At 41.8% G+C, this 22,744-nt stretch overlaps 1 protein-coding gene across 3 annotated transcripts in view; it reads left to right on the top strand.

Moving 5' to 3' along the window:
* Positions 1-22,744, top strand: part of LOC135918970 (transmembrane channel-like protein 7) — an 81,673-nt gene that overhangs the window by 31,279 nt on the left and 27,650 nt on the right. For 2 of the 3 annotated variants that reach the window (XM_065452689.2, XM_065452688.1), the window contains exons 5-8: positions 11,533-11,602; positions 13,395-13,476; positions 18,554-18,716; positions 21,453-21,519. In XM_065452689.2, the coding sequence (XP_065308761.1) occupies positions 11,533-11,602; positions 13,395-13,476; positions 18,554-18,716; positions 21,453-21,519 (382 nt within the window). Of the gene's footprint in view, positions 1-7,521; positions 9,399-11,532; positions 11,603-13,394; positions 13,477-18,553; positions 18,717-21,452; positions 21,520-22,744 lie in introns of those variants that run through there. The other variant, XM_065452687.1, reaches the window with a different exon arrangement.

The raw sequence follows: 22,744 nt of genomic DNA, 5'->3' as shown, positions 1-22,744 counted from the left end.
CCTCTTTAACCTGAAGCAGCCTCGTAAAATGCAATATTATTTTTAAAATGGTAATAAAGGTATTGTTACCTCCGTTTTGCAATTTTTTAATACTACACATATATTCGATATTCGATTCAATATTCGAAGACAGTTTTTCGCCTTATTCGTATTCAATTCGTATTCGAAAATTTCAATATTTGCACACCCCTACTTTCGCAGGTAGTTTCACTTTTATGAGAATCAGCATTAGACATATTGAAATATACGGTCGACAGCGCTCTTGGCGCTGTGTGAAGATAATGAGCTTGGCACAGCGCCAGAAATGCTGCCGGCCATATACGTGGTCCACCTCTGAGTCTCGTGAAATATCGCAAAAATAAAACCATCTCCAAAAGTGATATGAGTAGCTGGATCAGAATGCCCGTTTTGTAGGACACAATTGGAAACTATGAATTATCAAGATGAATTCGCATGGGGATTTTCGCAAATTACAGGGCTGCACAAATTCTGTGACATAAATTTTCAAATACTGGCATCAAATTATCAAGGCCTTACTGTATTTCAAGTGTAAAATTTTGCACGAAGGCCCCCCCATGGTGAAAGATAACCCAAGAAACTTTGCAGGATTGGGGGAGGCCTTGCTTGGTTGTGTACTGAAATACAAGGGCTGTTGGCCCTGAATCTGGTGGCCAGAGAGCTAGGCCTATACCATCTCCCAGTGATTGCAGGCTTGCCTGGCTTGCTCGTTCGCTTCCGTCAGTGCTGATAAAACTGAATAAAATGTATTGATGTTTAAGCATCACATAATTGTGTACATGTTGTGCTGACCAACATAGGTACTTTGTTATGGTCGTGTCACAAGCACCACCGGTGTCCGATTTGACAGCCCAGCGATCTAGGCCTGGTGGCTCCTAGGCATTGCCGGCTGTCAACGGAGCCGACGCTGCAAACGTGGCCTTGCGGAAACATGATTATGCTATTCGCATAGTTGTGTTTATGTTGATATCCTGTTTACAACGAGAGAGCTGTGCGAACACGTTTGTTTTCACTTTAGTTGTGAAACCATTCTGAGCATTCATGCAGTGGCGCCGATTCTGGGTGGAATTACGTTTTGCTTGCTAATTTGTACCATGTGTCCCGAAACGTTGTATGCAGCAAGTCGGACTCTGACGCGTCGTGTGACAGATCGCACACAAATACGCACCATGTATCTCGCGCTTAATTCACGTGTGGCACTTTGCATGTTTGACCAAAACGGCGGCTGGCGAAGGCCATGACCTACTGAAACTCCAGACTTGCACAATTAACCGGTTTCTATGGGAGTTGCCTACGCCCACTCTTGTTCAATCATTGGCCATTGGTGTCACTTTTGTGACCTGTTCGTCTGCTACTGTAAGGTTAACTGGGGCGGCGTTGTAATTAGAATGGTGGCTGTTGTGACAGACTGCTCGCATAGTTGATGATTTTTGCAAACACAGTGACAGTGATGTCACAAGGCTTTGATCGGTCACTTGGCTCCAAGATGTGACTGCCGGGACCTGAAAAATGAATTCTGAAAAATGAAAAATGAAAATGAAATGAAATGAATTCAATAACTGAAGAGCAAAATCACTCTACAAGGCGGTGCTGCAATAAATTAAAGCAAGATTGATCCTTCCAGGAACAATTGAAACACATACTGTATTTACTCGATTCTAACGCGCCCGCAATTGTAACGCGCACCCATTTGCCGAGACCTAAAAAAAGAAATATCATGAGAAGCCAACAAACACTGACACCATGGACAACATAAGGGAAATTACTTGTGTTTAATAAATGGAATGAAGAAACGATAAATTAATGGAAATTAAAGTGGATGAAAAAACAACCTGCTGCAAGCGGGAACCGAACCCACAACCTTCGCATTTCTCGTGTGATGCTCTACCAATTGAGCTACCGCGGCGCAGTTTCCCTATCCACTTGGGTATTTATGTGTACTAGTGGAACCCTGGGAGTGTTAGCCAGTGCCACCACTCACAGACCTTGGCAGTTTATGAAAGAGAATGGTGTGATTAATAGTGTCAAAAAGCTTTAGTAAGGTAAACAAAAACTGCACCAAGTAATTATCCGTCATCAATAGCAAGTTTAATTTGGCCTGTGAAATTAATGAGTGCCAGTTCAATTGACAATCCTGGACAGAAACCAACTGATAAGGAGAGAGTAAGTCAAACTTTTTTAAGTATGACATTAGGCCTTGGTACAGAAGCTTTTTGATTACTTTGCTAAAAAATTGAAGAATGCAGATTGGACAGTAGTTATTTATACATTCGCGGTCACTTTTCTTGAAAACGGGAGTTATCTCCATTTTTTAAGGAGGTTGGGAACGTACCGTTCCTAAACATTTATTTAATGATGTTAGCAAGAACAGGTAAAACTGTATTGTTAATTAATTTTATTCTTGAAGGGTGAATGGAATCTTAACCCGGCCCTGTTGTTTTAAGTGATGATATGACAGAATGAACTTCAGCACTAGAAACCGGGTATAAGTAAAAAGAATAGGGGCAGCGTGACAAATGGGGAAATGATAAAAGGTGTTGAGTGCTTTTGGTGTAAGTAAAATTATCATTAAAAGCGTGGACAATATCATTTGGTTCAGTATAAGTGTTCTATGCAATTGTTAATTTAGTTAATCACATGTGGGAATTGCTTTTGTTTGGAAACTCCTTAAAGGGTCCCTGAAACGGTTCGGACAAATTTTGTAGGTGCGTGGGGTACAGCTTAAGTAGAACATTCGCACCACAATTTAAGTGAAGCGTTACGTATTAATGGAGCTGCAAGCGATTAGAAGTTACCCTCCTCCCTAGCTATGCTTTTCCTCCTCAACTCGCTCGCCGAGCGAGCGGCGCTAAGCTCCGCCTTCACTGGTTCAGCGTCACGATGCGACGTCACATCGCTCACTTCCGGTTGTTTAGGAGCACGCCCCCTCCCGCGCGAGACCTCTCCGCTAGCCGCTTGGCCGTCGACCGAGAGCTATCGAAGCAGCGTGCGTTGCGAGCATTCTGTCGTAGCGCCGAACGTGTCTGGTACTCCGCTAAAAACAGGCAAGCTGGTCATTTCGGCAAATGACTGGAGGCATAAACTCAAGCTGATGAAGGAACCTTAGCGTAGACGTACGTGAGCAGCCTGATCGGTCTGCACGGTTCAGACACTTGCTGGTGCAGCGCTTAACCAGTCAAACAAAGCGCTAATATTGCTCTAACCAAGGATAAAGCATTTTAAACATTTATAAATCAACGTGTTGATGATTACACTCCTGCGAAAAATACACACCAGCAGCAAAGAATACACTTCGTTGCTGCTACTGTGTATGGTTGAGCTTGTGCCACCAGGTGGCTGCACCGTGCAGACCGTTCACATTTGCCCTTCTGCTCATCTCGTGGCTCATCCCGGCACAGTCAAGCGGCCAGACCCTGTCCCCTTGCGCTTGCGTTTGCCCTAATACTGGACTCGCGGTTTACAGGTCGCTAGGTTTGCAGTCCACAAGGCAACAAAGTCGAATCATAGTGCTCGCGAAAAGACTGAGACCGACTCTGACCGCGGAGCTCTCGTCAAAATGGAGTACGTTGTAACACAAGCAGACGACACTTGCTGTGTGCCGGAAGTGCTGAAGTGTACTAAAAAACTATTCTTGTGTATTCTCTTTAAGTTATTTTCTTTTTACAAAAACAAAGTAACTAACATTCCAACTATTACGAGCATCATTTGTTCACCATAAAGTTGGAAAAATTATCGACCACGCATCCTGGTCAGCCAATCAGATAGCTCGCCCATGTGACGTAATATGGGTTATTTGCATCATATGGGTAGGGGCGGCTTAAAATTCCGCCGAGGAGTGCGCTGCTATCGGCAGCGATGGGTATTTTTAAAACCTTATAATAAATTACACGCTTTACGCAGAGCACTTAGATGCATCAATTAATGGTCAGAAGAACCTACTCTAACGACTCAGTACGTTTGTAGAAAATCGCCGAAATCGTTTCAGGGTCCCTTTAATAAGTTCCCAGTTTCGTTTACCCCCGTATTCAGAAATGCAACTTGAGTTGAAGCCCATGCTTGACTTGATCCGAGTGACGCCTATTGGGAACGCGCCGAAGGAAACGCAGTGAGCGTCTTTGGGCACGTTAACGCCAGGCGTCATCTAAATCAAGTCAAGCATGTGCTTCGACTTAAGTTGCATTTCTGCATACGGGGGTTAGTGTTACTTCCATTGAGCAATATGCACTTTTGAAAGTAGTCACGTTTTGCATGTTTCAAAACTGCCCCAAGTGTATTCAAATGCTGCATGAAGCGAATTAGTAGCACTGTGTTTAATGGTTGAGATTTAAGTTTTTTGTGAATTCTATCGTTTTTTTAGAAATTGACCGCAACAGCCCATTTGTGATCCACGAATTTCTTCGCGCACTAAACCAACGAGTCATTGGGATGGACGATGTACTCTGTTTTATGCAATTTGTTATCAGACTAGAAAATAAATTGTAAGCTTGCTCAGGAGATTCAGCTTGTGTGACAGTAATCTAATCTAATTTGTTAACTAACGAAACAAACAATTGTGTGTTGAAAACCGATTTTGTATATTGTTTGTCATGTGAGTGATGGGACGAAGAAGCAGATCCTAACCTGAGGAAAACAGGATAATGGCCACTAAACTGATAGTTTATTACAGTCGCCGTGACATCTGTCGTCGAACTGGACAAGATATGGTCAATTAATGTGTTGGTACCTGATAGATTGCACCTAGTAGGAGCCGTTATTAATGAGGAGAAGCCAAAGCTTTGATAAACGCGAACATAGAGCACAAATGACTGTTAGGGTCAAGTATATTGATGTTAATGTCGCTGCATATGATGATGTTATTGTTTTCAAAAACAAGTCGGTTTAAGATAGATTCAAGTTGTGAGCAAAAATAAGTAGTTGATGATGAGGGTGAGCAAATAATCGATGCAATGATCGTGTTTCTGCTGTTCAACGAAAAAAACATTCTGATCAAATTCTAGCCCCACCGATTTGCAGTTCAACTTATTGATGAAAAGGTCATGACAGTGCCTATATGATAGCGATGAATCGATAAAGATGGCGGAACTGCCACCACAAGTCAAGTCACGGTTACAGTATTCGGAAGTATAATTTGGTAAGCCGTATAAATTTTCATCATTCTTCCTTAACCATGTCTCGGAGAGGCATATGACAGAAAACGTGTGATCAGTTGCTTATCGTGCAGACCTTAACTTCTCATGTTTCATTGTCATCCTCCAAGTTTCAGCCTTCTAGGTTAGCACTTAGTTCAGCTCAGTTCAGTTTTATTATCTTAAAGTCCCTTTCTGGGGAGCATTACATAAGGTGTAGGTTTTTTATTTATATAACGAACAAGCAAGGAAGATTAATCAACATTTAAGTAAAGTGCAAAATTGAGCTAGGTCATGTTTGTTCATTTTGTAATGTGCTGAGTTAGGCTGAGTAAAACAGTAAAACAGTAAAACTGAGTGGCTATTGTGTTATTAGTTTTGTTCTATTTCGTTCATTTTGTATGCTACTAGTTTTACTGTTGTACTCTGTGCATTAAGAGATGAACGGCTTAGCACTTTTAAAATGTGCTGATTGTGTTTCCAGTGGGTTATTACGCAAACATTGTGCAAACATCGTACTTGGGGTCTAGCTGATTGCGAGGCATATTTGCTTTAGCTCAAGGTGAGTGCGGTGAGGTGTGTGAGTTTTCCTGTATATATGTGTTTAAACCCAATAAACTTTTAGTCATGAGTCAGCGCTCGTGTTTGTCTATTCTCCATCCGTGTTTTTTAGTTCGTGCTGTGTGTAATAATTATAAAGGTAGAGGGGCAGAGTTGCCATTTTAGTCGCGTGCCGAGACTGGGCAAACAGAGATAAGCACAAGGAAGTGTACACATTCCTATCTCTCTCTCTGCTGCCAACCAGAGCACGCTGTGTGGATGTCCGTATTTCTATTTGTGTGCAGCAGAATACATGCACATGGAACACCTGTTGTAGAAGCATTCAACATATAACGGTGGGTGTACTAGCTTACCCACCATACCTCGTTGGGCCCCTGAGGTTAATAAAATGAATGAATGGCTTACAAAACTTTTGCCTCACTTATCTGTGGAGTGCCTTGAATGGCAGGCATTGCTTAGGTAATGTCAAGATATTTACAGTACGGGTGCTTGTGCAGACTCCTGTACCTTCATCATTGAGCATCCACTTCGTTTGTAGAAGGTACTGGTTTTGAATCCCGCGCCCGCTGGAGACCCACCAGTCTTTTTCATATGTAAAAATGTTTGGCAGCCCGGCACTTAACTGCTTATAGGGATTCTCATTTTGAAGAAGGGTGAGGGCCTCTAGAGATTTCCTTATGTCGAGAGGAAATCCTTGAGTTCCTCTCGAGATAACGGCCTTATCTCGCAAGTTGTTGCACCCTAGATGTTGAGCTGTTCGGTGAAATAAGCCAAACGCTTCAGTTGGTATTCTCTAAAAAAAAAATAAAAAATGGTGGGACAAGACGACTGCAATGCTTGGCAATAGGTGCAGTTAAAGACATGATATTACACATATTTACGAACCCATATTTTGAAATTTATTCGACCTTAACTGTGTGAAAAATTACATGCTTAGGAAGGCATATATTATTGCTTAGAGCTTGATTATTTTCTATTTAAAAGCTATAGTTAGTGTTTAAGTTAATAAATATTTATTTGAGTGGAATGAGAAAAAAATGCAGGCAGTTTTTGGAGATGGGGATGCTGTAAGGAGCTGGCATATAGCTAGAGCTAACCTCAGAGTCATTAATTTACATAAATAGTTAGTGTACCCAACCTTTTTCAATTATGCAGTGCTATCCCATTAGGCTGTATAAGTGGTCACCATTGTCATTTCTCATCGTGTAAGAAATGTGTTTAGGTTTGTATGAGTTGTGTTGCCCCACCCCAATAAGCAATGGCACAGTTGTGATTGCGCTAAAATAAGTTCATAGTTTTACTGCTATAATGGTAACAAAGCTCTCAGTTTATTTATATGCTTTTATGAAAAGGGCAATAGAATATTGTGCAAAAAAACATTACTGAAAAAGTTTTGTTGTTGATGCCATCATTCCGCTCAAAGGAGCCATTTAGTCAGTGTTTTCCCCAAATTTAAACTCAAATTTATGTTTTTGTTGAAACAAAATCAGCACTTAAAGCACAGGCTAGACATTCCACCATTATGTAGGAAACGTTTAAGCTGAGAAGAGAAAGAAATGTCTTTTTTTTTCTTGTTTTGCTCTTTTGGTTTGCATACACTCGAGCACTTTCTTTATCTAGGAAATGTGTGCTGCACCCTTTTAGACAGAGTGCTAGGAATTGCTTTGTGTGGTCCGACCTTTGAGCACTTATCGGCGCACCTGTCAAGGAGAGCAGGTGAAGAGCTTGAGCTCTCCATGGTGCCATTATCTGTCGGGAGCTGATAGGCTACGTGCATTATTTTGAGCAGCCCCTCTGGCAGATTCCCGGCTGTCGCGCTTTTCCCGTGCTGTGCTTTTATGATGGTGTGAAGCAGCCTCTCATGGATCGGAGAAGCGAAGACTGGCTCCGGCACCATCAGTCTGATATGCCACATGCTGATGGCTGTGAGGACGGAGGATACCAGGGTCCAAGGAGCTACAGAAACCACTTGTGCATGGATACCGCCAGCGATTTATGGAGGCAGCGTGAGTGTCATGAGGGAAGACAAAGACAGGATTGCAGAGCCTATGAGAACAGAGCCTATGAGCCTGAGACATATGCTTGCGTGGATGACAAAGGGATGAGAGATAGTGATCACTATCGAGATAGTGATTGCTATCAAGATAACGAATGCAAAGAGCAGCATACTGAAGGATGGTATGGCCGAGAAAGTGCCTACGAGGGCTACCGTAATAATGGTCGAAGCATGTCACATGATCGGCACGGCAACAGCTATGATAGTGACTTTTATGATGAGCACAAGCAGAGAAAGTTACCAGGACACAGTCATCATATGCAGGGAAGTGGCAACAGTCAACAGAACATGATGCAAAGTGAGATCGGAGATCATGAAGTCGACTTTTATGATTGTTATGGTAGCACTCGGAACTGTCCCAGAAGGAAAGTGGGTGACAGTTCTGATAGAGGCTACAACGCTTGTGGAAGTCGGCGACCAGTAAGGATGGATTCTGAAGCACACTACAAGAGAGATAACAGCTGCTCTTCAACTGCTGATGAACATTGGAACGACACAAGAACTTATAATTACTGTGGAAGGTTGAACGGAAAGTACAAAGCCGAAGAAAAATATGTCAATGATAAAAGTGACCTGCACTGCTGGAGGGGTCACCATCACACAGAAATGAGAGAGGGCATGTGTCGCCGTGCGGGGTTGAGTTATCATGAGCCTAGCAGCGACAGCTTTAGAGAGCAGAGCTACAAAGATTATCGCACAGAAGATGACTACTCGGAGAGGAGCAGAAAGGATGCCAACGAGTATTGTGACAGACATGAGAGGGATGACGCTTTCTACAGCCAGCATAGGAACCAGGAAAGTAGTGACAGCAAAGGACATTTGTACTATCATAATCAAAGGGCTGAAAATGGATACCTTGTACATCGAAGTTCACAGCAGTATATGGATAGGAGAAAAAGCCCTGTTGAGACTTTTCATCAACATGAGCCATGCAGGATGGACGCTGATTTGGTGCAACAGCAGGTAGACCACGACAGCAGTGAAAATGAACCACATGTGTACAGAAACAGGGCTTATGAAGATGATGACGTCTACGTTAGTGAAGACATCTCCCATACCCAAACTATGTACCTAAAGGAAAGTAACAGGGATGATCGTTTGCATTACCGTAAACGAAGACCCAGTGATGACAGCCTTTCATATTGTAGTTCACATGGCTACATCGACCAAACTCACGCAAACGAATACATTGTTGAGGGTCACCGGGGAAAATTGCAGAGCACTGATATGGAATCCAAATCGGCACAACTGGAACAAAGTTCTGCTAGAAAACGCCATGGAAACAGTCTCCCTAAACCCTTCGTTACTCAGATGCCAGCAGCACGGGAAAATTCAACAATTCCAAAGCGAACGCCACTGACACCGACAACATTTGCTCCCACTGATGATGCTGAAGAAGGGCTTCTTGAAATTCCACGATGCACAGAAAATAGCAGACGACAGTCATTGGGAAGGCATGCTGGACCCCTTGTAAATGAAGGGTCAAAGAGGTTTGCCACAATGAAAAATGCAAGAAGGATTGCAGAGGAAATGGGAATGGAAGAAGCCAGAGCTGAGGCAAGGGTTGTGGAAGAGCAGGTGGAAGAATTTTTGGAAGAATATGGCGGACAAGTGAAGCGCACAAGTTGGGCTCGGAGGTATGCAGGGATGGTGCTAATGGGATGGTCAAATGTGCTCTTCTGTGTTCCTGTCATTCAGCTTGTGCTACAACAAAGCAGAAGGCGCTGGTACCACATATTTTGGGCATGGTGTATGCTTGATTTTTTACTCTGATAACCGTTTATGCAATTTTAAATATGGTTTTTGTTGAGGATGTGTCAGTTTATCAAAAATGCCACTGAGCCAAAAGAAATTTTATCTCTGAGCAGGGCTCTAATTTGTGAGCCAGTAGCTTTAACAACTGTACCATGCCATTTCTGTTCATAAAGAAAATTCAAGTACAAAAATATAAAGCCTATTAGCTTATTGACACTTTTATTAGTTTATTACTGGTAGACCAATAGGACAAGACTACCGTGCTTCGACGAACAACCTGTGTCAGTCAAATGGGCCTGTTGGCAGTAATAGGTGTGTTAGGCCACTTTAGTTGACATGCAGGCACACTAAGCTTCTAGAGCCTGTGCTCATAGCATGTTACAGTGACATGCATGTACGCTGTGTCCAACGCTGACGCCCCGTATTCAGTAATGCAACTCAAGTTGGAGTCCATGCTTGACATAATTTAAATGATGCCATGTCGTGAGCATGGTGGAGAAAATGCAATGAGTGTCCTGGACACGTTTACGCCAGATGTCACTCAGATCAAGTCAAGCGTGGGCTTCAACTTAAGTTGCTCTCTTGAATACAGTGGAAAGACGTGAAAATCACAAGAGCACTTTATTGTACACTTATAACAAAAGCTTCATTCAGGCTGCTCGCATGATCCACTGGTTGTTTCACTAGCAACATTAAAAAAAAGTATACGTCTGATGTTTGCTACCACAAATAATGCATTACTAAGAAATCTTGACATCTCTTATAGAGCAGTTCCGATATTAAATTATATATTAATTCAAATAATATTAACTTAAAAATAATATTAATATTAAATATTAAGATTGAAATTAATATTACATTAATATTAATATTGTAAAAGCCTTGCATGAGACATGCAAGTTCCTATTAGGCTTATAGGCATCACACAAGAACAAGTAAAAAACCTGTTAGAGTAAGACAAATTTCTACAAGATCAATGCAGCACTAATATAACTAATAAAACAGTTTGTTTGAAAAATGCAAATTTATTAGAATTTTTGTTAGCAGTTGAAGTGATGGAATGGTGGGTGCATGTTATACAGCTTGACAGTTTGGGACACATTCAGCAACACTATTAGATGTGTCATTCTGAATGTGCTTCACAGAGGAATAAATCCTGACAGTTCAAGTACATTTATTTTACTGTGCAAAGTGGGGATTTCTTAAGAAACCAAATTTGGGTGTCCAAAATGTCATGTTGCATAGTGTAACACTCAGTGAAAAGTCTGCACTTTAGATTGATCTTGTTCTTGTGGGCAGGCTAAATGAGATGTAGAAATCAAACTTGGCATAGATGGTATTAAAGGACTGAGTATGAGATTTGCAATATTTCAAGGTCATGGGATAAATAGTGGAGTCATAATTAATGACTAAATATTGGCTGTTGAGTGTTGAATGCTGTGGCTTGGAGCTGTGGGGTGCAAGTGCATTTGGCTTGTAGTTGGAATAAATAAGCGAACACGACCAGGCCTACTTAAGGGCTCTGGACATTCAATGAACTTTGTCTTGTTTTTTTTTATCTTTGCATTTCTGCACCTATTTTCCTACTCGCCCATGATGTTGTGCTGTACAGTTCAGCACAGGAGGTAAACAGATCATTGCTTGTGTGAGAGCTCAAGCATACAACTGCAGGGTTTAAATGACTGTATAATTTTCTTCAATAGCCGTGGCCTACCTTGTTACTGTAACACATTTCTTGTTGTGTTTGAAGTAATGATTATGTTAATGTGCTCTAGAGATCTTAAATTCACTATCTGTGAAGCTATTGTGCTGCCCTGATAAACTTGAATCCTGTATGTTGAAGGCCTCTGGGTCTGCCAGAGCTGCTGAATCTGTTGAATCTCTGTTGACTTAATCATTGTATGGGATTGCTCGTGACCAAATTTGAAGATGCGTCTACGGATACTATTGGTGGCCTCCAAATGTGATTTATTGTATCAACATAGTGCTTATGCTTCCTACTTTATTTACTTGCAGGAATCAACTTCAGAGGTCACCACCGCAAGAAGGGGAGAAATTTGATGCCTGGAACTTGAAAAGCTTCAAGGTTCGACATTTCATATCTAATTTGGTTTATTCTTGTCTTCTATTACTGCAGGATTGTACTATATATATTTTATATAGTTATGTTTGCCAATCCAACATATTTTATCTCCTTCTGAGGGACCTGCAGACAGCTGGTGCCAAGATGTACGAGCTGAAATGGCTTTGGTCATTGTACCATGTTTCTGTATATTACTGAATTGTTGTCGTTCAGCACATTTGAAGACACTTATAGTGTGCCTGACAACCATGCACAACTAATTATTTGTGTAAATGCATTTGCAATAGGTGACCTCCCCAGAATAAAGCTTCGAGAAAGCTAATTAGTAGTGCAACTTCATTACCATACAGTATACTTCAATAACAGTGACTTCTGAATTGCTTGGAGCTGAGAGGTTCCCGTCGCCACTGGCATTGCTACACGTGGGTTGCCTCACAAACATTATGCGTTTAGTGGAACTGGTTGAAGCAGTTTATTTTTATGATCTATGCATCTTTTACAAATTGCAATTGTCTTTGGCCTGGAAAAAGTCACATGTCTAACAGTGACCTTAATTGAAGTCATCACTATTATTTCTTTGTGCTGTGGTAGTGACTGTTGTATGGTATAGAATTTGCATTGCTGTGCATACTATATTATAGTAGAAGTATGCATTTTGCTGTCAATCATGGGATAGATTTGAAACTGAATTTACCACGGGGTTGAATTAACTGTAGAAAAATTTGCAGGAGTCCATTGGTAATGAATGGGAAGCCAACTATTGGTGCAGACCTTATTTTGTAATTGTCATCCATTAAATTATGTAACTTACCTGTTCGGAACCTTTCTGTGAATTGAGTGGAAAAAAAAGATTTCAGTTTGTGTTCTTGCTGCTTAACAGTAATAATTCACATTAAAATTTGCTGCAGTAGGTTTTTCGTGTGTAGTACCTGAATTTATTACTTGTGTTGTCGCTAGTGCCATAGCTTTAATCATTCATGCTCCAAGCAGCCTGCATTAGGCACTTTCTAAAGCTCAATCATTTACTGGACATTCGGGACATTTCGTGTAGGTTCAGCAATCAATTATCACCTAGATTCGCCTAGAAATGCAAAATAACATGTACAAAAATTATACATTATGCATCAAAAGGCAGTAGGAACTAATTGTTAAGGATGCTAATGAACACATACAACCTGATTAATTGCTTACGCATCCTGACCTCACCCATTTAAAATAAAAGCTTAAATGAATTAAATTATCAGGTGTTACATGCCATAACCAAGATCTGATTATGAGGCACGCCATAGTGGGGGCCTTCAGATTATTTTTTAAAGCATCTGGGCTTTATTAACAAACACCCAATAAATGGCACACAAGCTTTGTTGCATTCAATCCCCATTGGAATGCGGCCATTACAGCCGGTCTTGAAACCCCTACCTCTATGTCAGCAGTGCAATGTCATAGCCACTGTGCTACTGTGGTGGGTGAAGCCAAAGCCTTCATAGCTGCTAGACAGCACACTGTCCTGATCAATAAAAAGCAAAAACAACCATAGAAGGTGCTCATCGGACATGAGCACCTTCTATGCACTCGGTTTGCACCCCCCCCCCCCCCCCGTTCCTCGAGCACTTTAGGGGGGTGGGGAGGTCCCATAGAACCCCTCGCCTGCCCTGTGTGCATGCCTATGTGTGCCCGTTAAGTTAGGGTAAATAGTACTACTTTGTGTGATGATTGTGTGATGTACATGGCCGTACTGACCCCAGTGTCCTTTTTCCTTGTGACTATGTGCAAGGCCAACTGCTCTGCTTTCCAGGCCATGAAGAAAGCCTCAGAACTTGGCAGGGAAATCACAACGTGGCTCACAATGTGGTCAAGTGCACTTAAAACCATTGAAGGTATGTACTTCTCCAGGATGAACATCCTTTTGATTATTGTATGCTCTGTAAAATGCATCTTTTCCACTCTATATTAAGGTCAAAGAATTGATGTACTTGCACTGAAGATGACTTCTTGATAGAAAGTGGAAACAGCGGGTGAAGAAAGATATAGGGCACAATGCTGCTGCTTGTCCGATCTTTCTTGTGCTCTTTGTGCTGTACGAGCCAGCTCGATTTCAGAAACCGTTGCATTAAAGAAGCAGATATCATTCTCATGTAGCTGTAAGGCTAAGTATCATGACATTTCTCATAAAAAAATGAAGGAGAGTGCTGCGCACATTTTTTCTGGCTGTGCTCGCGAGTGACAGTCGCTGTGATCACAAGAATGGGGCAAGTTAATGTGTCATGCCTTGGTAATGCACTCGCCTCCTGGTTACTGAAATCGAAACTGGTCCGTAGAAGCGCATAATAAGCTTAGTTATTTATGGCACTATTATACTCTTCATTATTTTTTCTGGGGTACTGAGAGCTCAGATATTCATTTAATGCAATACAAATGGAGCGCTCCCACTCCTTCGCCAGAAGCTCCAAATTGTGCCAAACAAGATTTTTTGCACCATCCTGACAAAAAAACAGGATATTGTGCCCAAGTGCACCAAAATTAGCAACTGCGCATTATATGGGTGGCTGCAGTGGTTTGCAGACGTGCATAGTGTGCATGGCTAAAGCGGCTTCGTAAATCGAACTTCACATTATTTATACGTCACCAACCGTCAATTCGGGCTTGATGGGGATCGCCGAAAAGTTCAAATAATTGGGAGTTGGCAACATTAAAATTCGCCAGAAAACAAGGGACTTTACTCCACGAGTGGCTAGAAAAGTGCCGTATTCTCAAATGTCCACTTTCAGGGATACATTCACTTTTGTGGGATTTCATGTCACTAACGTCAGACGCATCGGTGTCTACGAGCGATGGCATTCTTGGCACTGTGCCAGGAACGCTGTCGTTCATCGACTTGTCCGGTGGTAGTCGCGCGAAGTATCGTATACCTGAAAAGCATCATCCAAGAAAATTCACCGACGATTACGATACTGCTAATACGAAATTTGAGTCCAGCGCTATACATGTTTTCATTACGCTATATATTGGTTGGCGCGAATGATCTGTATCGTGTGGCACGTTACAAATGTAGCAAAGTGCGGCGCGACTGCTTCGCTAATCTGGAGATCACGAGAGTCAGGAGGTGGGCGACATGTGGGCGCGATTCACAGCAGGCGCCACCAAAAGACCTCCCAGACGAAATGCACTACTTTGGCACCATCTTGAAGCCATTGCTGCCGCACTACTCTTTTCGTCTCACACTTCTGCCATACCCTCCTCCGCTTTCCACCTCATGGTTTCTGCACCTTCCTCTCCGCTTTCCTCCTTGCATCTTTCACTCCCTGCTGTGCTCCGCATTTGCTTTCATCTTTCATTGTGCTCGTTTGCTCGGTTAAGCCAAGGCATGACAGCGATCCATGCCGATGCTTGCCGCAGGAATGGGCCCTTGAGAGTGGCGCTCCAAAATAAAGCTGAAGTTTGCCAACATTGTTCCTGTATACATGGATGCTTGCTTATGATATGGTCAATATGTATCTCTACCCTCGTCTGCTGTCGCCAGAGATTGACGAAAGTCCAATCAATGCATGCACCGAATCTTCAATCTTTAGCGACATAACAGGACTGTGATTTTGTAGCAGTGCTTCATTCTGTAACACTCCTTTTGGCGCTTCGTCACTGGTTAGAGCGGGGCTCCACCTGTGTTATCGGTGTTATCAGCTGGCTGTGAATGGTCAATGATAAGGTCGGAATACAAACGAGCGGGATGCATCGCTACAAAATCGCAGCTCAGAAGTTGACCGTGCTATAATAGCGGAATGGCGGTGTTTTTTAAATGATTAAATCGTGTGCCTAAAGGTGTCCGAAATTTCGGTCGTACTAACACATTAAATTTATGGGCCAGTGATGGGGCCTCAAAGTATTCCAAATAATAGAGCTTGTTTGAATTGCAGGTGTCCAAATAATTGGTCGGCGTCAGTTGTGAATCGGCGAGTTGCAGAACAGATACTTCAGCTTTACAGGGAAAAGCAGACCATTGTAATGTGCCTGGTGTCGTTTAAAGCAATGTTTAAGTGTTATGAGGGGCTCATCAAGGCTGGCCTAGCTTAGAAGAGCATTGATGACATTGAGTCTTGCCAGGTGTTTCTGATTGATGCTAGAACCTTGGCGGCTAGGCTAGCAGATGTCAGTGAAAAATTCATAAGATGTAAGAGGCAATATTTGAGCAGCTTCACCCAATTTGAAGTAAACTAATTACAGCAGGCTGTGTGAACATGTTTGTTGTCTTCATTCAAATTAAAGGGATAGTCAAATTTAGGTTTCCCTTTTTTCATATTTAGAGGCATAGCAGCATTATTTTACATCAAGCAAATCCTTTATGGAATAATACTTGTCAAGTTTAAGTGTTTGAAATAGCCAAGGACGTGTCCAGCAGTTGGCATTTATTAGCTCCAATGTGCTCCGAAATCCGAAATCTCCAGACTGCTCCAAAATTGCTCCAAATCTCAGTTTGTCAGTGGCACCATTGCAAATGACAAATAGAAAATGTTGTGTTAGTTCTCTTTTAAAGGCCAACTGCAACAAGATCAACAAGATTTCACTTTGTCTAAATATGCTATAAATGAGCAGTGCACTTGAACTCCATAGAGCTGGCTATACAGTTTACAGTGGAGCACGAAAATTCTGGTTTTCTCTCTTTCTTAGATGACTTCATGAAAAGAGAGGGACCGAACGTTCCTTCTCCATATTCAGAAAACTGACACATACAGGACGATATCTTCACTTTAATTCTAATCACCCCACCTGCCGTGAGTTTTGTGTAGTTCAAAGCCTCTTAAAGAGAGCCTAAAGAATTTGCTCGTCTCCCCATCTCCAGAAGGACGAACAGAACACAGTAATTTGTGACATTGGGATGAATGGTTACATAAAGGCATTTATTCACCAAGCCCTCCGCCAACGAAATGAGAATGAACGGAAGACAGCGGTCACCGCACTGCCCAGGCAACAATTCCGTGTCTTGATACCATATGTTCAAGGCATCGGTAAAACATTAGCTCGTGTGCTGCAAGGGGCAGGAGTTGACGTTGCTTATAAGCCTCTCTCTAAGGTTGGTAGCTTTGTCCAAAAGACAGCGTTCCTGTCGAGAAGGCTCAGGGCATTGTGTACAAAATTACCTGCACCGAGTGGCCCGTGTCGTATATTAGCGACTCTAAAAACTTTCAGGAAAGAATTTGTCAATGCAACAATGACCTTTGCCACCTAAGCATAGCATGTAGTGCTGTGGCAGAATGAGCTTTTTGATCATCAGATTAGCCCCGACTGCATTGTCATTTTGGAGAGAGAGAAAAGAACCACCGGCAGTGGCTCCTTTTGGAATCCTGGCACATCCGCGAGACGCCAGGTAACATCAATTGTTCATCAGGAACATTTCCCGCTGCTTCCGCTCAGCATCTGCGTACCTGTCAAAGCATAAAAAATGCATATAAGCACTGCTACGCCTCATGCCACCTCACCTCTGAAGAAGGAAGGAGCTGGTCGAGCTCCGAAACATTGAGTTTTTAAAATTTTTAGGTTCTTCATTTTTTAAATTATGAAGAACTTGTCTTTAATTCAGTTGCTCTCAACCAGGCAGATATCTTTCGTATGTTTACCTTTGACCATACAAGATGTCTATTTTTACAAGCCTTTCTTGACAGTTCTGCTCATGTTTCGAATACCAAATTTTGCATTGAGTCTTCTCTACACCTGCATTATCTTAAACTAGGCGTATTACACACATTAAAATTTCGTTGCAGTTGGCCTTTAACCCTTCATGTACCTTGCCTAAGTATATGCTGTAGAAGGGTCGACATTTGGGCAAGTTGGTACTGGTTGAACATCTTGAAGGGGCAGCGCGATATGACGAAGACAGAAGGCAGGAACACACAGGACAGTGCTGAACTGGAACTCAGCGCTGTCCTGTGTGTTCCTGCCTTCTATCTTCATCTTATTGCGCTGCCCCTTCAAGGTGTTTAAGTATATGCTACTTGCCTAGCCATTGATGCAGGCCTCTGGTCATGCTCGAATAAAGCTCTGTCACACCTTTTGCGCATTCCTTGCCTTTCCCAAGACAATTTGTGAATGTGAAACATTCGGTCTGGTTGCACCATCTATATAAAAGTTTGTTAAATTAAAATTGCATGGTAGGGTTTGTTTTTATCAGGATGTCGAACCGAAAAAAGATATATCAGTTCGGTTTAGATTCGGGTTCAACAAGCCCTGATTTTGTTCTGGCTCAATTCCAGTTTCTAGAAAAAAGTATTATAATGGTTTGCTAACTGGTTTGTGACAGTGAATCGGTTTGCGAACTGGTTTAGCATAATAAGCTTTATCTTGCCCTATGATGGTGACACGCTGCACAGTGCTATTGACTTGTCCGCATAGTGCATGTGCAGGTTTTTTCAGGAAGTGGAAGGAATGGGCTCCCTGGCCCATGGCCGCAGTAGGTTTTTGGTTTGGGTTATGTTCAACACGTTGGTTTTATGCAACAGATGGCACAAAAAAGCTTGTCTGTTGGTGCTGCTCGCATCTGTTGTTTTCACAACATGGCAGACCAGTGCAAAAGGCCCATGCATTTCTTGAATGATGCAGAAATTCAAGAATTTCTTGTGAACTGTTATTCAGGGGTCTGTGATAATGATTATGAGGTGTCTTCGTAAAATAATCAAGATTCACATTTTTTTCTTTGTAAGTTGCTAATTAACATGTCTTAATTTTTGTTTGAATTTTCAGAATAAAGATATTATAAAATGTCCCACAACATATTGCCAATAAACAGCATTCGAATTTAAAGCCTGCATATTAGTTACTCAGACAAACTTGTGTCAGTTTGAAAAAACCTCCAGCATACAGTAAGCAGAAAACGCCCGAAACGGCTGGCACCTGGAGGGTTAAGGAACTTTTCAATGCTTTTATCCTTGTGATTGTGCCACGGCCTTGAGAGAGCATTTGACGCAGGTCACTTTGGCACTGGGGTGGTGTCATACTTCTTGTTCCTGCGCTGGCTGTTGCTGCTCAATCTGCTCATGTTCCTGCTGCCAGCACTGTTCATCATCACCCCACACTGGATCCTGCCCACTGTGTTTGAGCCAAATGAAACGGCCTACACTGCAGTTACCACGTGAGAGCAACTAAGTTGGATAGTTATAGAGTTCATTTCATTCAATGAATTGGAAATAAGGGAAAGTGGCTGTAATTGTAAAAAATCTATGGACGTAATATCATGAAAAGCACGTGAAAATATGGTTGTGGGTGCAGATTTTTTGCTGTCTTCACCTTTTGGAATGCTTGCCAACTTTTTCCAGTTTTTTGTAAGTTTATAAATTTAAGCTTGTTCTGCATTTTTATGACCATTTTATCAAGCTTCACAAAAAAAGTCTAGAAAAAGATAGCTCATTATTTTCTGACCATGCCCTTGGTAGTCTCTGATTGTAAAAGAACAGAGGGGGGAGGGGGTACCCGCTTTGAGCAATTTTATTCAGACTAGTTCCTAAAGCAGGCAATATTGGCAACAGCAAAGTCATTGTGATCTTAAAACATTGCATTGTTTGTCAATCTTTGCTGTTTAAGTTTGCTGTTGCTTGTGTTAGACTTCTGCAGAATTATGCAGAAGTCATTATGCAAAATTATGCAGAAATCATCGGCAATGATTGTTGTTGTAAGGAATACCATATTTACTGAAATTTAATGCCCACATTTCTTTCCAAGAAAATGAATCTGAACATTTAGTGCCTGTTACAATCAAATATAAAACGAAAATGTGTTCACGGTGTTAACAAGAGTCTGCCGTCATAGCCATCAGATGCACCATCATCGCCATCACAAGGTGGCAACAGAGCACATTTTCGTGAAGGTTGCTGTGGGTTCATTTTGTGCTTGGATACATACAATCTGGAGCGGTATTCTTGATCAATCGCTTTTGGAGATACTGTCACTTTCGTAAAATTTCATGTGATTTGGCACTGGATATGTATGTGAATATGGCTGCCCGAGTTTCTGTTGCTGTGTCAAGCTCGTGATTTGTGCACAGTGCCAGGTTGGCCACACAATTCAACAAGTTTGATGCGGAGTTGCATGAAACCTTGCAAAAGTGATAGTAGTATAAATAATTGCTCGAGACTATCACTCCTGTGTGCTTAGTATCTGTGGGGCATAAGCCAATGGCTACGTACCGCTTCCATAGTAAAAACTCATTAAAAAAAAAACTTCCCTTTTGTGATGGTAAATTCTGCATGCCTCAGTTTTTCTGATTGTAAAGACTGGGGGGCATGCAATATTTTTATTTTATAAATTGGAGGCATGTTACATCCATGTGCGCTTTCAATTTCTTACTTTCAATTCGGGAAAATTGAGTGCGTGGTAAAATCCTGTAAATACAATAGCTCTGGTGAATGGATGAATGAGTGAGGGAGGGACAGTCTCCTCCTCCTCCCTCTGGTCCCCCTATGCAACTCAGTTGCCGGAGAGTGTGCATCCTTTCCTTCAGCGCCTTCCTGCGACCAGCGAGTGAGCGAGCCTTTTTTCATCTTCCCTCCTGCCCCTTCTGGCAACTCACTTGCCCAAGAGCACACACCCTTTCCCTTGCATTCCCATGACCACCGCAATGAACGAGTTAGCAAGCTAAGAAGTGACAGTGCTCCCTCTCTCCCGTTTTTTCTGCCCCTTCTCAGTACTCGGTTACGAGAGCATGTGCCCTTTGCTTTGGCACATTTTCTTCCTTTCTCTTGCCCAACTCCAACTGCCATCCACCGAACATTGTCGTACGTACCACGAAAATGGTCGAAAGAGCCAAAAAGAGCTATTCACTTTAAAATGCTTATTTATGCCACTATAGAGATGTGTTCATTCTTGCAATTTTTTTGCATCTTCAGAATAATAAAAAGCACACAATTGCAAAATGGATGAAGAATTTTCAATAATTCAGTTAGTTTTTTTTAAGTTTACATAATGTTGACTCCATGCGAGAACACTCTGCAGCAACAGCTGATATGAGAACATTAACTAGTATTTTGTGTCTAGCATACTCAGAAGCCACCTAACCAGTCGCTTGAAAATATGCCTGATGTAAGGAAATTTCAAGAACAATGAAAGAAGTGAACCTACTAGTCGACAACATACTGACACTGAGAGCGAATACCCAGCTGTCTACCTTTCAATTCATTTTGCTAAGACACTTTACACATATTATGACAGCATAGGTCTAATCAGAAGTGTTTCGAAATGTATGCAACTCTTTTACATAATGTTATTTTTATCAGTGCTTTTGTTGCATTATCTTGGCGTGCACAATTGTGTGTGTAGCATCCGAAAGGTTACTGGGCTGCTGGGCCATCAACCTGTTCAAGTGTTACAACTTACAAATGCATTGTGTTGTAGCTGTCTATGTCAACAGTAGAACTGGTAGTTGGGCTAGTTGGTAAGTATTCATGGTGAAATTTGTAGTGCGCAAAATAGACAAGGATGCAGAGAAGGTGGACCCACGAGTGCTTGTGTGTCCACCTTCTCTGCGTCCTTGTCTATTGTGTGCTCTGCAAATTTCACCAGGAAAGCTGTATATCTGTTTTGTCTTTGTTGGTGTTGAAAACTAAGATGGTAATGGCTATTGCAGAATATGTACTGTGCAATTAAGCTATTAACTAAGAGCATTTTTTTCACTTCATAAAAACAGCAAATTGTATATCATAAATCAGCTTCATATTGTAGCAGCAGGGTAAAGAGCAAGATTGTAGTGAGGCATTTCACTTCTGGTGCTTATATGTGTTTTCTTAGTTTTGTTCTGACTGATGTCACTAGTAATAGAAGTAACCAGGGAAGTTGTTGCTGTGTTCTCGTAACAATTGCATTACTGTACTCTCAGCATCCCGACTGATCTGCGAGTGATGGAATTGTCGTCAGTGCGGCTGTCTGCACCAAACCTCCTGTCTGTGAGTGAGAAATTTCTCATTGTAATTTTTTATTCCGTCTACAGTCGACTTCCGTTAATTCGGCCCCGATAAGGTTGACGAAATTGGTTATCTGGTGGGCTGAATTAAACAAGATGAAGACAAAATGCCAAATCACCACTGATTTATTCGACAGTATTTGCCTGAATCTAACATGCCCCGAAATCGAACACGCGGCCACTTTCTATATGTCTGAAGCAGAAAAACTAATGTAGAAATTACATTAAAGCTCCTAAACAATGTATAAATTTAATGCACACCCAATTTTTTAGAATGGCGGCCGGTGTCCTAAAGTTAGCTTCGCCGCACAGTTTTAGAAATTAGCTTCGTCGTGATTCACTTGTGCTGTGCGGTAAAGCATACGAACGCTGCGAAGGCAGTTTTGGTTTCATATCCGATTGCGCCCTGTAGACAATTTTTAACTCAACTTCTTTGGAAAACAAAAGGCGCTCATTAGAACCAGGTAAATATTTGTAATCAGAGCTTGTGAGCTACTGTTATTGTTTGGAAATCTTCCTAGGGCAAGCTGAAAATAGGTGTTTTTGATTGGAAACTATTTGGGTTCAGCACATTCACTGTTCCCTAGTTCAGGCGCCATAACTAAAGGGGTTGGTACTGGAGGTCACTATAGGGGTCAGATGCATGTGTGCTGACTAGTCAAGTTCGAATTATCCGGCGAATGCCAATTTTAGAAACGAAATAAGGAATGTTTGGGCCCATGGCATGGATGCCAGCCGTGACCTTCAGTCAGGACCGAACTGAAATGAAAATCAAGTTAACCAGTGCCCAAATGATGGAAGCCTACTGTACTTCTTTTTTTTAACTATACACATCTGAAAGATATTGAACAAATTTAAATGGTGAAGAGGAAACTGAGGGGATGAAACTTTGTGTGTATTAAACATTTGAGCAGTAAATTATTTTTTTAAAATAGGGAATGGTAGCTAGTAGAACAAATAGGTAGTTGTAGTGTAGCCGAGCAGATAGGGCTTTTATCTCTCTCAGGATATTTCTTCCTGGCCTGTTTCCATCTGTCTGTGAAGAGGTTTCAGAACAGGAGCAGCTTTCTTAAATGATTCTGCAACACCATGTTGAAAATAGTGACACATTACAAGCCATGTACAGCCCTACACATACATGCATCTTAGCTCAGAAATATTTCCTTTATAATATTCTGTAATATATCAAGCAAATGCTCGCCCCAAAT

The sequence above is a fragment of the Dermacentor albipictus genome, chromosome 8 (assembly GCF_038994185.2).
Source record: "Dermacentor albipictus isolate Rhodes 1998 colony chromosome 8, USDA_Dalb.pri_finalv2, whole genome shotgun sequence".
Taxonomy (NCBI): Eukaryota; Metazoa; Arthropoda; class Arachnida; order Ixodida; family Ixodidae; genus Dermacentor; species Dermacentor albipictus.
Note: the sequence above shows the minus strand (reverse complement) of the source record. Positions and strands in the feature narration are given on the sequence as shown.